At 39.2% G+C, this 17,432-nt stretch overlaps 1 protein-coding gene across 5 annotated transcripts in view; it reads right to left on the reverse strand.

Moving 5' to 3' along the window:
* Positions 1-497: 497 nt before the first annotated feature.
* Positions 498-17,432, reverse strand: part of Mid1 (midline 1) — a 337,431-nt gene continuing 320,496 nt past the window's right edge. For all 5 annotated transcript variants that reach the window (XM_037199266.1, XM_028885945.2, XM_028885941.2 and 2 more), the window contains 3 exons: positions 16,236-16,397; positions 11,130-11,337; positions 498-4,743 (listed from right to left, as the gene is read on the reverse strand). In XM_037199266.1, coding sequence (XP_037055161.1) covers positions 4,395-4,743; positions 11,130-11,337; positions 16,236-16,397 — 719 coding nt within the window. In that variant the 3' untranslated portion in view covers positions 498-4,394. The remainder of the gene's footprint in view (positions 4,744-11,129; positions 11,338-16,235; positions 16,398-17,432) is intronic.

Consider the following 17,432-nt stretch of genomic DNA (forward strand, 5'->3'; position numbering starts at 1 on the left):
CTTGTTGAAATTCAAATTGCTGGATACCTTCTTCAGAGGTCTGACTGATAGGCCTGAAGTGAGACACAAAGGGCTTTTTCAACAACTGTTTGATGGTCCTGATACTGTGGCTCTGAGCAACTCATTCTGCTTAGCAGTGACCTAGACCAAAAGGGCTTGCATGTCTAAGATGCAGAAGTCAGTTTCTGTGGCTCCTGACATGGGTAGTGGCATGGGTATGGACTTATGAACCACGTGGAAGGATGGCAGCAGAACATACGCTAAAGACTACTGTTTCTCTGCTGGCGGTCACTGTTCCCCTCTTCTCTATCACTCCTGTGAGACTGGACATGGAGCAATCTTTGCTCTGCTTATCTACACCTTAAGGAGTTGGCTTTTTATTGGGTTTTAAAATTCTCTGTAGGGGATCTTAACTGTTTTCCCTTCCTGGGGCCCTTCATGTGTGTCTCTCTTAGGGTCCTCCTTTTTAACCTAGCTTCTCTGATTGGTATGTAAAATGAAAAAAAACTTTAAAAAAACAAACAAATAAATAAAATTCCCTGTAGGGGATTTTCAGTGTTGTAAAGTACCTGTATTTTGAATGGAGGAGGGCGGATAGTGCATGCGACAGTATCAGGTGTCAAAACAAAATGAATGGCATAGCATAAAACAGTGGAAGAAACAAGGAGAAGTCGAGGGAGTGTTTGTGCAGGTCATGATGTGAAAACGTAAAGCGGCAAAAAGCAACTAAGCCTGGCAAAGACCTGTTTTGGTGCCACAAAAGGATTTTATTTTGAACCAGGAAGCAACAGAAAACAAGAAGAGATTCAGGCTCGAGGGGCTTGGCACTTAACTCAAGTACCAGGATTGAATTTGTGCTGGTACCAACAGGCATAGAGCAAACCTCATTTCTACACTAAGATCAGCGGATCACAGCACTTATTTCAGTAATTTGCATTCACACAGTCTTCGATTGCTTTAGAATTCAGATTTTGTAAATAAGTTTTGATGATGAAGGTGCCACTCCTGTAACGGTATTGACTGTTGTGCCTTTTTGTTTGTTTGTCCCTGGAAAAAAGGCAAATGTTCAAGAGTAGCTGAACTAGGACACAGCTGACATCTTGAGCCAGTAATATCTTCTGGCGAGGAGATTCACTGTGCACTGTAGGATGTTTAATGCCATCCTTGACTCCTACTCACCAGATGCCAGGAACAACATGTCTCCAACTTGTGACTACCAAAATTGACTCCAGATATGGCCAAATGTCTTCTTGGGTAGCAAAATCAAGACCTGGATGAGAAGTACTATTTTCAAAACATTTCTCTTGCTAGTGTCACTGTCTCTGCTTGCCATTGATGTTTTACCAAGAGAGACCAGATGTCAGCTTTCCAACACCAGATGCACTGAACAGGCAAGCACATGTCTCTGCAGCCATTTGTATGCACTCCTGGAGCTGAGATTGAAATCCATCTTGAGTTGGAGGGCACTGGCTCATTCCTCAGGAAGTTCAAGGTCCATTTATCGGTACCATAATAAAAAGTCTGTCCGTGTTCAGGTGGCTTTTCCCCCAACAGAAACCATTATCTATACAGTCACTTTCTGAAGTCACTTTCTTTTAAAGCTGGAGAGAAAATCTTCACCCTGCACGTACCCTCATCTAATCCACCATTTAGATTTGTACTTGAATAATATGAATCTAAAGCAAGTTTCACCGAGCAACGTTCAACCTTGGATCCATGTTCTCTTTATCCATTAGGAAGAGCAGTACCATGTTTTCGAGTCCTGTTCCAAGGATTGGCTACATAGCACACATGGTCAAGGACAGAGAGAAAATTCTGGCCTTGTGTTCAAAAAGCACTAAGAGTTTCATCATGGTGAAGAGAGACCATGATACCAGGCTTATGCCCTTCTGCATTCAGGGTGCTTGGCAACTGAGTTATTCTCATACAAATGGTGCCAAGCCTTTACAGCCTTTGTTGGCATCTCATCAGTTTCATTGTACTAATTTAATTGGCACTGCCATCTCTTTTGCCCCTCTATGGAAATGCTTCCTGTGAGTGGCCCCAGTCCGCTTAAAGGAAATGCAGAGTTATACTGCAGCAAATGTTTACATCATGTATTTTTAGACTTAAAAAAAAATCCACACGAAAATCTTTTCTACATCATTACAGCAATTAAACAATGTGGCCTTTCACCATATACATATTTTCCTGTAAATATGACAACCTGGAAATAGTAACTGCTACATCCACAATGTTTTTAAGTTAGCCAAGAGTAAGACTTCCACAACAAAATTATAACATAATCTGTCTTGTCCTTACAAAAATAGTCAAAACACACCCTAAACAGCTTGCAGTGAAAATCTGTATAGTTAACATCTTTATACTGAAAAACATATTCATGGAAATAGTGTCCTGCTAGGAAATGCTTTATGTTAACATCATAAGGCAAACTGTAGCATTTATTGTTACCTGGAGACCATGAGTTTTTAAAAACTCAGAATTCGAGTTTTAGACCCTTTTGTTTAGAACCTGTAAGTGTACAAAGTGCATTAAAATATCTATTATCCAGTTACCCAAAATGTACATAAAAATGACTGAGACAACTTTTCAGTTTATGCAGGGAAGGCAAATATGTATTTTTATATTGTCAAAAAGTCCTAAGAAGTTCCTAGAGAAAGATGAACGTTTTTTCCACTGAGGTGTCCATTTTTAAGATGTGAAATTGTCTTGAGCTGCTATCAAAATATTCATCTGGGTATAAATAATATAGTAAATATATAAAATTTATCCATTAAGAAAAAGGACAGCATCTGCCAGGGTAGAGACAAAAAGACACAGGAAGCTGGCTTTGTCTTCCATGAAGTCCAGATTGGCAAGTACATCAATTGTGACCATGTGATGCTTAAATGGAGAGTGTATTGAGTAATTTCTGGGAAATGGTTGATTTGATTAAGAACAAAATCACCAACACCAATTCTTCAATCCACCAGTCTTTTCAGTCAATGGCTGGTTGACATGGTGGCCCAGATAAATATTTGAGCAATTGAAACCGTTTATACAGGTGAACCCATGCCAATGTCCCATGCCAAAGACTACCTGAGAAAGTCTTAATCCAGGGACCATTACAGTGTATCAGATCAGCATAAAAAGAATTCTATTTGAAGTTTGATTATCAGGTTCTATTAGCAGATTCCCCTGTAGGGACAGTAAATTTGAGTTTTTTCTTACAACTCTATGATAAACTATACTAGGATATAAGGGGATATCTACAACTTTCAAAGTGTGGTTACTAAAAGACTGTAACTTTAGAGGCATGTATACTGGTGACTAGTACTTTGTAAAATGTGTTATCATTACTCATAAATACTGTTTTTGGTGACTTATATTTGGATATGATAGTGTTCAAGGCTATGTGTTGATGTCCCAGAGAACAAAATCAATTGAAAATGGCATAGCTATTTGTGACAGGACATGTTAATTTCCATAGACCCAGAAAGGATCGAAAAATTGATTGGTGGAAGGGTAAAATAGGGTACCTATTAAATGTAGCGAAAGAATTTCACAGGCTTAAAATAACTAGTAAGAGCAAAGGGGAAATAGTTTTATACCATGAAACAGAATTCTACTTTTGATAAAACCAAAATCAACATGAATTCTTGAATTATCTGTAAGATTCAATTGTAATCTCATTCATGATGTTAGCCCCAAGGCTTCAGGCCTGGAGAAGTGGGTGAATATATGACTAAAGGTTTAAGAAACTTTTTTCTTCCCCAGATCATCCTCCCAGTCTCAGCTAAGCTTGAGGTCCAAAGTTAATTCTTTCCTTCTCCCTTGTCCCCCATTCTATTTGATCCAATACAAGTTTCTGACATCACAGTTAAAATATCTCAAGTTCAACCAGAGTAAGGAAACCTGTTAACTTCCTTACTAGATTCAAAATGACTTTTGTTTTTTAAATAGCTGCATATTCTGTTATTCTAAGTGACAGGACCTAGCACGGCCTTAGTATCAAATAGAATGTGAGAAAGTGAATAAACACACAAATCTAGGAAAGGGTTTTTGCAAGCCCATACACCGATGAAATGAAACTGGCAGAGAGCTGGGAAACTTATGGGCCTCTTAATGTACAAAACCAAGTGACTCCTAAGAGTTGTAATCCAGATTATGTTTTTTTTTTTTATAAATAATCTATAGATTTTCCTCTAAATAAAAAAAATCAAAGAAATTATTAAAGCCTGAACTTAATACAAAACACAATAAAAGGAAGGAAATCTCTCATCTGGAGCCCTATCTGAGCTGGTTTCTGAACAAGCTGGGGAGATTCAATCACACTCTTGAAGCCTTAGTTTCTCAATCCCCTAACAGTGGCCTCAACCTCTGTTATTCCTCAGAGCTGCTCTGGGGCTGGGTACTCAAGGCAGCTGTTCTGTACAGTCCAAATGGTCTGGGATGGGAAGGCCTGTTATAATCGTCAAACACTTGTTCCACACAGTAAAGGTGGGGCACACAGGCTGCGAAAGCGCCACATCAAAGGTGTAGAGGTGGATGGAGTTCAAAGCATCATAAAAAGCAATGGAACCATTATCATAGTCCAGCAGGATGCCTACGCGCCGGAGGTGGGGGGCTGGCTCAATGGGGATTTCCTTGCTGTTATGCCTAACCACCCAGTTATTGTTGCAGCGGCAGAGGGCCCAGGAAGCAGAATTCTTCCCAATCCATTCATGCTTGGGGGCTGATTTGTATGCAAGGCCAATGGCGTACCTGCAGAGACAAAACAGCAGTGATTAAAAAACATTGCATGTGAATAAAATTTGTTCTGTGTTCCATGGAAGCTGTTAAAATGTGATCATTTGTTGCCCCTAATCACTTCCTTGAAGTGAGTATTTAAATCTAAATATTCATCTTTGTCCTTCCTGAACACATGGAGGTGGAAGGCTTGTTGGTCCACATTCCTTTTTACAGCTTAAATGTTGCAAGAGAATCTTGACTCTCCATTTGACTGCTCTGTTTCTCTTTGGTGCATGCTTGCATATTAAATTCTCTGGACCAGTGCTGATCAACTGAGGCCTTTCTGTAGTACTTGAAGTGTTCTACTCTGTTCAGTGTGGTCGTCATATATGGGCATTGGAACTGTGGTTGGTGAGCCTATGAAATTAACCTTACAGTTACAGACAATCCATGATTTAGGATGCCTGGATTTAAGATTTTTTTTTTTTTACCTCATTAAAGGCAATGTACACTCAGCAAAATCATCCTCTGAGTTTTGATATTTTCCTTAGCTTGTAATGCTATCCTTTTGTATGACATTGGGTATCCTGCGGGCAAAATGATACTATGCCGTGTACCGAAGACAATAAAGGATGTGAGATAATCAAGATGTTATTACAAGTAGGGCTTTATGCTAAAGGAGTTAGCCTAACTTCAGGTTCATGTAAGTAGTCTGAGAACATTTAAGGCAGTCCAGGCTGAGCTATGATGTTCAGGAGGATAGGTGTGAGAAATACATTTTTTACTTATAACATTTTCATTTGTCCCCATGGGATTATCAGCATATAACCTCAGTATACATATGGAAGAGCCTGTATCTGTCTATCTATATCTATCTGTCTGTAATACATTTTTCACTTATAACATTTTCACTTGTCCCCATGGGATTATCAGCGTATAACCTCAGTATACATATGGAAGAGCCTGTATCTGTCTATCTATATCTATCTGTCTTTCTATTTATTTTGAAAAACAGTTTCATATTGTAGTTCAGACTGGCCTTAAAATCTCACACCCTTTCTGTTTTCAGCCTTCTGAGTGGTAGGACTTGAGCTACTAGCCCTACTTGTAATGAATTTTAATTTTTGTTAAGTTTATTTAAGTAACTACACATGTGGAGCAAGGCTGCCATACTGGAAAGCATGACTTTATATAGGCTTATTCTTTCAGCAGACTTTAAACTTTGTGATTGCTATCATATCTGCTGCTTGTCAATGGCTTTGAATGTACTTTGGCAAAGGCAAACAGGAAAAATGATTTCCACTTAAAAGGTTAAGTCCTTTGTCTTCATTCAATCTCAATGTCTCATATATAACCCAGGAAGAAGTATAGTCTCCATATCCCCAAATTAAAGAGTAAAAGAAAAATGCATTTTAAATCCCGATCACAATGGCTGGCATGTGATGTTCTGTAACTATTATTTTATCATTACTACCTAATGACACATTAAGAGTATGTACAGGAATCAGAATTCAAACCTAGTCTGATTCAAAAGGCCACAACTTCAATTGACACTTTATACCATCTTCCTCTCATTAGAAATTGTGCAACACACCACTGCCTTTCTGATTATATTTCCTAGTACAATTTTAAGTTTTAAATATATCTTTGAGAGGGCTGCAGAAATGGCTTGTTAAGAATATATAGTGATCCTCCAGAGGACTTGAGTCTGGCTCACAACCACCTGTAACTAGCTCTAAGGGATCCAATGCCCTCTTCTGACTTCCACAGGCACACACACACACACACACACACACACACACACACACACACACACACACACACCTAAAAATAAATCTTATGGATTCAATGTGGGAAGAAGAAAATAAAAAAGTAATGTTAAAGTTGGGTGGAAAGGGATGGGAGGATTGATAAGATAATAAGGAAAGGAGTTGAGGAAAGGGTAGAAGTGCAAAATATATTATACAAAATTCTAAAGGAATTAATAAAAACATATTTTAAAATTCACTGAGCAGATATTCAGTTATTCTAAATATCCTTTCTTACTACTCAAAAATAAAAATTCTAAAGAATTTTTCTACAATATTCAAAACTTCTTAATCTCTTTTTACATAACTAAGACATGCCCTTTAATACTTAAAACATTTCACAGTTATTATCTTAAGACAAACACATCACTATTAATCAAGAGTGAATAACCCTGAGTTCAACTATCGATATGTTAGAGTAATCAGATAGTACATGTAGTACCTGACCCTAAGCAGAAAGAAAAACTCCACTGATCTTTGTTAAATTAGCATTTTTAAAAAGAAAAATCAAATCGCATGTTAGATCTAAAATACAATTGCCTTAAGAGAGGTGTGTTAAAGAAACATGCCACAACTAAAGAAGATGTAAAGGAAATCCATTAAGTCAGGGTGCCAGCCTTACTGTTAACAACACAGCATCTTCTTGTTCCTCCTGACAATCTCCTGTGTACTACCAGGAAGCCCCATTTTTGTTTCAGTCTGGATAAGTTGTGCAATTGCAATATCCTTGCACAGGATCCTGAAGTTGGAAGAGGATCAGAGACACTGTTTCCCAATGGCTGACAGTGGATATGAGGTTTGCTGAAGCTTTAGAGGACTTCAGGGTGCATCTGCTTGGCAGTGAAGAGCTGGTCCTCATGACTTCATGAACTGGAGTGATAGACTCCAGACCTGTATTCCCAGCCCTGTTGGGATCCTATAAGTTTCCTACTCCCTTTATCTTTGTAGGTCCTTGACTAAGTTCTGTTTATTTGTTAAGAGCCAACCAATACATTTTTGGAATATTTGTGCTCCGTTTTCTCTCTCTCTCTCTCTCTCTCTCTCTCTCTCTCTCTCTCTCTCTCTCTCTCTCTCTCTCTTTCCCCCTCTCCCTCCCCCCACCTCTCTCTCTCTCTCTCTCTCTGTGTATGCTCTGTCATGTCCATGTGTGATGTGTGCACATCTGAGGTCAGAGTTTAATACTGGGTGTTGTCCTCTATTGCTCTCCACCTTATTATTTGAGACAGGATCTCTCATTAAATCCAGACCTAACTAATTTGCTTAAGCTGTTTAGCCAGTGAGCTATGGGGAATCCTCCTATCTGTGTTTCTCTACCTTCATACTAGGGTTACAGGCATCTGCAACCAATGCCTGGCTTCTACGTGGATACTGGGGATGAGAACTAAGGTCCTTATGCCTGCTTAGCTGGCACTTTACCAACTAAACCATCTCTCTAGCCCCATGATACACATTTTGCAATTTAAAATATCTTCATTCATGGTATGCTCTATGGCTCATCATCAGATACTATTTTAATTTTCCAGATAACTTCAGTTTGCATCCCCAAGTAACAATGGCTGTATGGTTTCCTTCTTGATGCTGCAGACCATTTTTAAATTAAAGAATGCTAATGTTTAGTTTGAATTTTAACCCCCATTGAACCCTTTGAAGTAGCTACAGCAGGGAGGGCTGATTTCATTCAGAAAAGCAGAAAGACTTCTAGTCTAGTTGTATTGGTATGGACCCATTACTACTGCCTTACTTAACACTATTCATTAACACCAAGTGCATGTTAACAGCATTTAAGAGCAAGAAAATAATCAAGTGTACAGTCCATTAAGCAAAGGAAAATACCATTATATTACCATTAATCTGTAAAACTATGTACATATTCCCATTGAGCTTGAAAGGTGCAGACAGAATATAATGTTCCATTAAGGTACGCAGTGAGACATAAAAAAATTAAAAAGTACAAAAACTATGTTTCTCAGAGCAATGTTAACATGTCCCATTACATGGATCATAATGTATATGTTAATTTAAAATCAAGCATATCTTTCATAAAAATATGTATGCATCACTAACTGTTGTAAGTCACAGGCATTTAATTCCAGGGGGCAACCCTCCCTTGCTGTTAACATCTAGGAAATGCAAAACTACTTTCTACATGTGATTTTTTTAATTGACACAATCAGGTTTGCATATAAAGACCCAATGTGTGGCAACTAATTGTAGAATTTATTTTCCTACACATGGTTTAGTTTTGACATCTGGAACATGTTTTAAAGGTAATACTGATCTGTGTTTATGTTACTAAAGTGATCTGGTGGAATTTTCCACACTATTCATCAATGGCAATGAGATCATAATGATCAGGTATCATTTATCACAAATAATTATTAATGGGGTTATAATCATTTAGACAGTAGATTCTGAAATACCAGATTACTAAAGCACATCAATTAACTAGAATCGTTGACTTTTCTGCACATAATTCTATTTCCCTTTGTGCATTTATCTTGCCTCAACATAGCTAAAAATTTCAAGTGCCAATCTGGGGAGATGTTTCAATTGGTTCAGAGAGCTCAAACTTGTCCTCAAGATTCCATGTAAAAGGCTAGCTAGGACAGTGAAGCTATACTCAAGACATTTCAACAACATGGCTACCTACACAAGACCTGAAAAAAAAATCAACAACAGTAAACATCACAGCATAGAAGGGGAAATCTCATAATGTCCTACCCACAAATGAAAACCTGTAAGCAATCAACTTCTAAGAGAGGGAGAATCAGTCTTCCCCATGGTCAGCCCTAGAAACATACATGCAGCAATACTGAACAGACTCAGCAGGTTGTATTTGTATGTTTATTTATCTGTAACCACAATGGTTAAAAATGGTTAAAGAAGAGGAGGCATCATGAATTTGGGAGTTGTGGGCAGACACGATAGGGAAGATATGGAGGAAAGTGAAGGAGTAATGAAGTAATCATGTTTTAATTAAATTTTTAAAAAGGGAGAAGGAGAAAAAAAAGCTAGGTGTGGTGGTCTGTGCCTGTAATCCTGGCACTGGAGAAAGGAGAAGGAAGGATCCCTGGTGGTCAGCCAATCTAGCCGAATCCTTAAACTCCAGATTCAGTGAGAGACCTTGTCTCAAAAAATAAGATGGAGGGCAGTCGAGGATGCAGCTGGCCTCCATATGTACACACACACACACACACACACACACACACACACACACACACACACACACACAAAAGCACACACATAAATTTCAAGTGCCAATGAGTCTCACAGCCTTGGAAGAAGTAGGATTTATTCTCTATCCTCTGACAGGATGTTGGAACATGAGAATTGTCTAGGCAAAGAGAATCAGGAGGATAATAAAAGATGAGAAACTACCTGCTAGGCTAATGTAGATACCATTATTAAGAGAGTGGGGATAGGCACTTGTGCAAGCTTCCTTAGATTTGGGTGGACTTGTACCCAGCTATGTGTACATTGCATTATTTGCACAGAGTCAAATGAATATGACTTTTATATTAAAAGTATTTTGTCATGCTTGTATTAAAACAAACATTGCTGGTATCCTCATCCCTATCAGGTTATGCACTTTTGAACGTTGCTCCTAAGTTTTGTTTTTCATTTTTTTATTGCTTGGCAGCCTCATACACTTTTGTAATGGATTTTAGTCATTTTCACCTCTCTCATCTCCCTCCCTCTCCCACCCAAATCCTTCTCCACAACTCTCTACTTTCATGTCAGCAATCACTCATTAAGTACACTCCTTCATGCATTAAAGCATAATTATAACATTTCAAAACTATATCACCCTTTAGTGAGTGATGGTGTACTATGGCAGTTAAAGCATGGATCAACAAAGTACAACTCAGCGGTCAACTCCGGCCCCTTGCCTATTCTCACAAAGGAAGTTCTATTGGCACTCACCCATACCCATTTGTATATGCATTGTCTGTGGCTGCTTTCCCTCTATAACAGCCCCAGGCTGAGTACTTGGGACAAAAATTTCCTGGCCTGTGAATCAAGACATTAACTCTCTTGTCCTTTATTTATGAGCTCCTAGTTAAAAGTCAGACCCCTGACCACAGAATTTGTAAATACCAACTGTGAATTTTATAACTTTGGGCCCATGCCTTAGTTACCTCATCTGTAAAATGAGAATGACATCACCTACTTTTTTTTTTCTTTTGGCCTTGAAATATATATATGACCTTGAACTGTAGTTCTTCCTGCCTCTGCTTTGTGAATACTGTGAATATAGGCCTGTGCCACCATGTTAGATTTCTGCAGTGCTGGGAACAGAGACACAGAATAGACCTAGACTCAACCTGTAGTTTAAAGTATAAACTCAGTTGGAATTAATCCTTATCAGCTAACCCACAAATAAATGTGCTTAATAGCATTAGTAAATGGTTGTTGTTGAAGACACACTGATGTCTGAGGATGTTTGTTGTATAGCATTATTGTAGGGCTAGGTTTGGTTCTTCAGAATGGATGCTGGCTATAAACTTATAACCTTGACAAAGTACAAAATAACTTATTGATATCCTTGACAAAGTTTAGAACAGCTTGTGCCTTTTTACAGTTGGAGGAAAATCGATGGAAGCTGCCTACCATGTGCTTCCGCTTATGACCACTTCCCAGTAATGCCGGCCACTATCAATGAACACGTTTCCAGCCACTCCATAGCTCCCTTGGCTAGTGAAGCGTTCTGGTGTGTGACTCTTTTTGGATGATGACTCATCTCGTTCTACAGTCAGGTTATCATGGGACACCTTCAGTTTTCGGTGAGCAGATTTGGGATCCAGTTTAAACGGCTGACCTAGAAACAAGTTCACAAAAGGAAAAGAAGTGAAAAAGTACTGTTTATTGGAATGTAACAAATGGTATATCTTCATAGATTTAAAAGTCTGAAACAAGGGATGAAGAGATAGCATGGCGGTTAAGAGCACTAACTGCTCATCCAGAGGGTTCATCCCAGGATGCACACGGCAGTTCACAACTATCTGTAACTCTAGTTCCAGTGGATCTGATGCCCTTTTCTGACTTCATCGGGCATAAGGCATGCACGTGGTTCACAGGCACACACGCAGACAAAATACTCACACACATGAAATACAAACAAAGATTTCAAGTCTAAATGTAGACTCTTCTAAACACTCAAACACATCATTCTGAGCTTGGCAAAAGGAAACGTATGACTCTTTAGGGACTATACATTTAAAATTTTTTCAGTAAGGGCAAATGAGAGTAATGCTTAAGTTTTCTATTTCTGGATTTATTAATACATATAATAAATAAAATCCTCTTTCATCATTCACACTTGTGTTTTGAAAAGTTCAACATTAAAAACCCGGGCACAGTCATCTATGGGCACTTTGATGTAGCTGTTCCTTCTTTGTCAATTCAGTATAGGGTGTGAGTACTGCCTATCGCTTGACATCACATAGGGTACAGGACTTTTAAAGACAGGCAACATATTACAATTTGGTAGTGATAACATGCTGTCCACCTTCATAGTCACTGTTGCAGTTGGGAGAGACCATGTATACAGGTCCCAGGGAAAGACAGGAAAAAAAGCCTGGTAAATATGACTAAAAGCAATGCATGTTTGGGCTGGAGACCCCATGGGGTACTGTGTGTTCACTTAAATATGGGTGGTTCTGCTTGGATCTAAACATAACACCAGAACCTCAGAAATTTTTGCTGTTAGGTCAGTGACCAGCACACTTTCTGCAAAGCGTAAGAAAATAAATATTTTCAGTTATGTGGGCCATATGGTTTCTTTTGTGACTCTGTCTTTGTAGTGAGGAAGTCATCACAAATTGATAAATGAATGGGTATATGTAAATAAAACTTTATTTATAAATGTAGGTAGTCAGATTTGGCCCTTGAACTACAGTTTACTGATCCTTGTTTTATATTTCTGTAGATATCAAAGGGAAGCAAGTTGACATGCTAATGGGGACTGGAAAATTCTCACAAGGTTTCACCCTTAGAAGAGGAGCCACAGGCAAATTGATGGTTGCTGAGGAAAGGAGAATCAGTCTTCTCCAGGGGCAAGCCCTCTGATAGGCTAGCCAATCCAAAGAGGTCAGCCTTAAACACATGTAACACTTAAATGAATGATCTCCGCATATGGTGTTTATAAACATATGTGTGTGCATACAACTTACAATTAAAGAATTAGAGGCTATGAATTTGAGAAGGGTGGGAGGGAAGTGAAAGGAACTAGAAGGAGAAGAGGGAGAGGAAAAATGATGTAAATACAGTACTCAAAAGAATTATTTGCTATGTTTGTATCTTATTGAGACCTTCAATGTTTTAGCATAGTTCTTATAAATTCTTAAATTTATTTCTAATGTATCATTTTGGTGTTATGATAAACTTAAACTTCCAATTTTTGGAGCTTATACTTGAATATAAAGTTGATGTCTGCATACTAAAAATAAATGAATGAAATAAAAAAAATAAAAGAATATACACCCGACTTAAAAGACAAAAGCCCACAAGGGCCGAAAAGGTAGCTCCCAGAGGCTATCAGACCTACTGGATAGTTTACATTTTAAAGTTTAAACTTGGCTTGTCTTGTAAAAAAATAAAAGTCTCCAAGGACATTCATGCCAGCAACTGTTAGGGATAAGACATGGAATAAACTCAAAAAAGAACAAAGATGTGATTTCTTAAAATATTCCAATTTTTTAAAGGTGAAAGACAAATGTGAGTAAAAATCATTTGACACTAATGGGCAGAACAGGAAAAAAAAACTCCATCTTGGAGCTCCCCATTTATGTAGGCCTGAGTGCTGTTTGGCCTCTTGCCAGTGAGCAATAGTGGCTGAATGTTCAGAAAGATGAGGCTTGTAGTGGAGAACTGCCTGCAGTGTCCTGCTTGCCCTCCCTCCCTCCCTCAGCCACTCACACACATAGCAAGGCCCCACCAGCTTCAGTGCGACCCAAGCCTTGTGTTCTCATTGAGCAAATTCTGTCGGGGCCACAGAGGCCTTTCAAAAAACAAACAACTGCCCATTCTTACCAACTTTCAGGCTTTAGCTTCAATGAAGACAAATTAGCTTGAGAAGGAAGTTAAACGATTGTGTTACTAAAGAACTTAATTCATCAGACCTTTTGTAGAGGACATGACCTTACCATGGCTACTGTTCTTTTGCTTGGACAACTCTTATAATAATATCTGGACACATTCCCCAGATGTCAACCTTCCTTCATTTTAATCAGCTCATCACATCACAGTGCAACAAAGCATTATGTTTTGCAGATCTTCATCCAGCCTCTATCATATATACCTGTCAACCTATCTCCCTTCAAACACTGCTCTTGAAAAACCAACTGCCTCATGAACCATAATGGGTTTACCATCTGGTTTTGTTTGTTTTTGTTTTGTGATGCTGGGGATTGGAACCATGGGTTCACACATTCTAGTCAATCACTCTACCACTGAGTTATATCCTGAGCCATATCTGACTAGGGCTCACTAAATTGCTCAGGCTGGTCTTGAACTCACTCTGTGGACTAAGCTTGCCTTGAATTTAGGATCTTCCTGTAGGTAGGATTACTGGCCTATGAGAACAGGTTTGGCTAGTTTTTATTTTTTAAAACTGGTCTCTCTCTGTCTCTCTCTGTCTCTGTCCCTGTCTGTCTCTCTCTCTGTCTCTGTCTCTGTCTCTGTCTCTGTCTCTGTCTCTCTCTCTCTCTCTCTCTCTCTGTGTGTGTGTGTGTGTGTGTGTGTGTGTGTGTGTGTGTGTGTGTGAGTGTTACTGGGCTTTGTCCCACTACAAACTCTTGGTTGGTCTGGAATTTGGGATCCTGTTTTACTGTTCTTAGTGCTGGGATTACAGGGTGTGCACCAGTGTACCTAGCTTTACCATGTGGTTTTTGTTTCTAGCTTCCTTGCTCAGCCATCCTTTCAACTTGTGTCTTATTTTTATCACACTGATTCCTTTTCTGTTGCACAGACATAATATTTTCTTTGGGCCTTTGTACATGCTGCTCCTTTGTGATGGGACATTCCCTCTTCTTTACATCCTATAATCTTACTTCACCCTGAAAAGCCACCATGGCTATGCAGGGTGATGATTTTTTGAATATCCAGCACTTTCATGAGTTACTGCCAATACAGACTTCAGAAATGCAGTGATCATTAAGGCGTAATGGTCTGTCTTCCCAACAGTCTACAAACTCCTTGAGAGAAGACCATCTGTAGGAGCTGAATATTGTCACAGTGTGCTCAGTCTGATGCATAGCACCTAAAATTTACTAGAAGCTCCAACAGTTTTTGAGAGACCAAATACAGCCTCAAGTGTAAATAAAAAGCTGTTGACCCGAGCATGCATAAGTTCATTTCCATGTGCTCTGTGGCTTTTTAACAAAGCATGGCACAATATTATTCTTATGTTCTCAAAATTGTTTCAAATTTATCTTTGTGACAGCTTACAAATGAGGCCAAATTTTCCTATTTTAAAAGTGAAGAACCAAAAACTTCTTTTAAAAATGGGAAAAAGATGAAGAACCACCAAATGTGGTATGAGTTCTTAGACTGGATCCTGTGAAAGGAACTGAACGTTAGAGATAACCCTGTAAACTCTAAATAAAGCCTAGGGCTTAGGTAACAGAAATGTACCAATGTTAACTTCTTAAGTTGTGACAAATGTGCCAAGGTTATACAAGATGTTGACACTAGGGGAAGCTGAGCAAAGGTTATACAGGACTCTCTGTAATGCGAATCTATAATCATCACAAAAGAAAATGGTTTTGTTTAAGAAAATATGAAAAGACGAGTCTTACAGCCACATGGATACCATGTGGCAGAACCTCAGCTTTCTCATGCTTAATCCAGTGCTCTACTTCCACCCTTTGCTTGTCCTTAGATCAAATCATGTGCTACCATGCTCTGGGAAACAAGGATATGGTTAAATGGGAGCTCCTCTTGAAAACTCATTGTTTCTGTTGACTGGCAACCCCACGGCATGGCACCATATTGACATAGCATAGTATTTCTAGATCAAAAAGATGTAAAGAAGAAAAGAGGTTAAATGAAAACACATGTAGACAGAGACAGCGACAGCGACAGTAAAATGACAGAATCGTGAACCACAAGGACAGGCTGCACCATTCTTTGTGTTGGGAGCTGTCCTCTATACCATAGATGTTTAATATGCCTGTCTCCCATTCATTTGATGGCAGCAGCACCCTCCTCAGTTGTGATAATCCAGGAAAACATCTCCAGACTTTATTAAATGCTACATGGGCTGGGGCTGTGGGAGAAAAGACAGAATTGCCCCCAATTGAGAATGACAGACCCAGCCAGGTATTTGGAATAAAATAAAGAATTTCTGAAGAAAGAGTTATGAACCTCTTTTCTGCTGTGGAAACAATCCTATCTGCCATTCCCAGAGCCCTGTTCTGTATTGGGCTTTGTAAGCACCTATTCTATTTCTCACAAGAACTTCTCCAGGATTATTTTCTTAAGAAATGAGAGCAAATATATGCAAAGAAGTTAATGGCCACATGGTATAGAAGACACTTTGGAACCCAGAGGTAGCTGCTGGGAACCTCAGTACTCCACACTGGCTCTTTATTTGCTTTTCTGAGCCTGTCAGTGATGCCCAAGACAGAAAGAGAAAAAGAAAGGCAGGGAGGAGTAGTGTTATCCAAGAGATGAACAAATGTGAGATGACAGCTCAGTTGAGTTCACAGCACTTACTGTTTGTCTTCAACTTCCCAGGTTCACTACTGCGGCTGCCTGCCTGGTTGATGGCCTTGACCATGAAGATATACTTGGTGCCACTTTGTAGGCCATGCACAGTGTAGTGATTCTGCTTGATGTTGGGCACAATCATCCAGCTATCAGCTGAGTTACACAGACCTGCAAAACCAACAAAACAGGGGTAATCACAGGCAATGTTTGCAGAATTTTAGGTTATTTGAACTGTAAAATTGAAAAATGGAGAGCGTTTCTCATTTTTTATATGGGATAACCAATAAAACAGTGCTCAGTATGCTATCTCTATTGAGAACTAGCTTTATATTATATGTTCCTTTTGAGTGTTCCATTTGGACAAGCCACTGAAGATGTTTACATTGCAAACTCTGGTCTGTGTGAACAGGTGCAGCAAAGGTGTTTTTGTCTGGGATCTCATGCATTGAACATGCACATGATGTGTTATTAAGGGTTGTGGGGCAGAATCAAAAGTAACCACTGATTGATCCCACCCTATCTTACCCCCTCCCAAATTACACTGGTCATTCTAGCTTGGTTCTCATGAATTAGGAAACTCACAGATTGTGAGGGTTTCTGATGCATGTACTAAAAGCTGCCTTCACCAGCACCAACATAGTTGATTGCATTTTTGCCTCTGATACTTTTCCTGCACATATCCAAGCCAAAGGGGTTTTGCATCTGCTCTCTCTGAAAAGGAGGGATATACTGCCTCGCCATCTGGCTTTGGGTTTGGTCATATGACTTGTTAACTTGAGCAAAAATGACAATGTGCTTGTTGCAAGAGTAGGCTTGAGGTTTTCTGTTGGTCCCCTGCTTTTCTGCCATTGCCATGGGGGGCAACCTGCTTATTTCAACAAATGAGACAAGGAGGGCAGCTATTTTGACTAATGTCAACTTGACACAAGCTAGAGTCTTTTGGGAGGAGGGAATTTTAACTGAGAAAATTCCCCACTAATTGTCTTGTGGAGAAATCTATGGAGGCATTTTCTTTACTGGTGATTGAAGTGGGAGAAACCAGTTCACTGTGGATGGTGACATCCTGGGGCTAGTGGTCCTTGGGTGCTGTAAGAAAGCAGGATGAATAAGCCAGTAGAGTGGTACTTCATGACTTCTGCATCAGCTCCTGTCTCAGGGTTCCTGCTTTGCTTGAGTTCCTGATCTGACTTCCCTCAATGAACA

Source organism: Peromyscus leucopus, chromosome X (genome assembly GCF_004664715.2).
Source record: "Peromyscus leucopus breed LL Stock chromosome X, UCI_PerLeu_2.1, whole genome shotgun sequence".
Lineage (NCBI taxonomy): Eukaryota > Metazoa > Chordata > Mammalia > Rodentia > Cricetidae > Peromyscus > Peromyscus leucopus.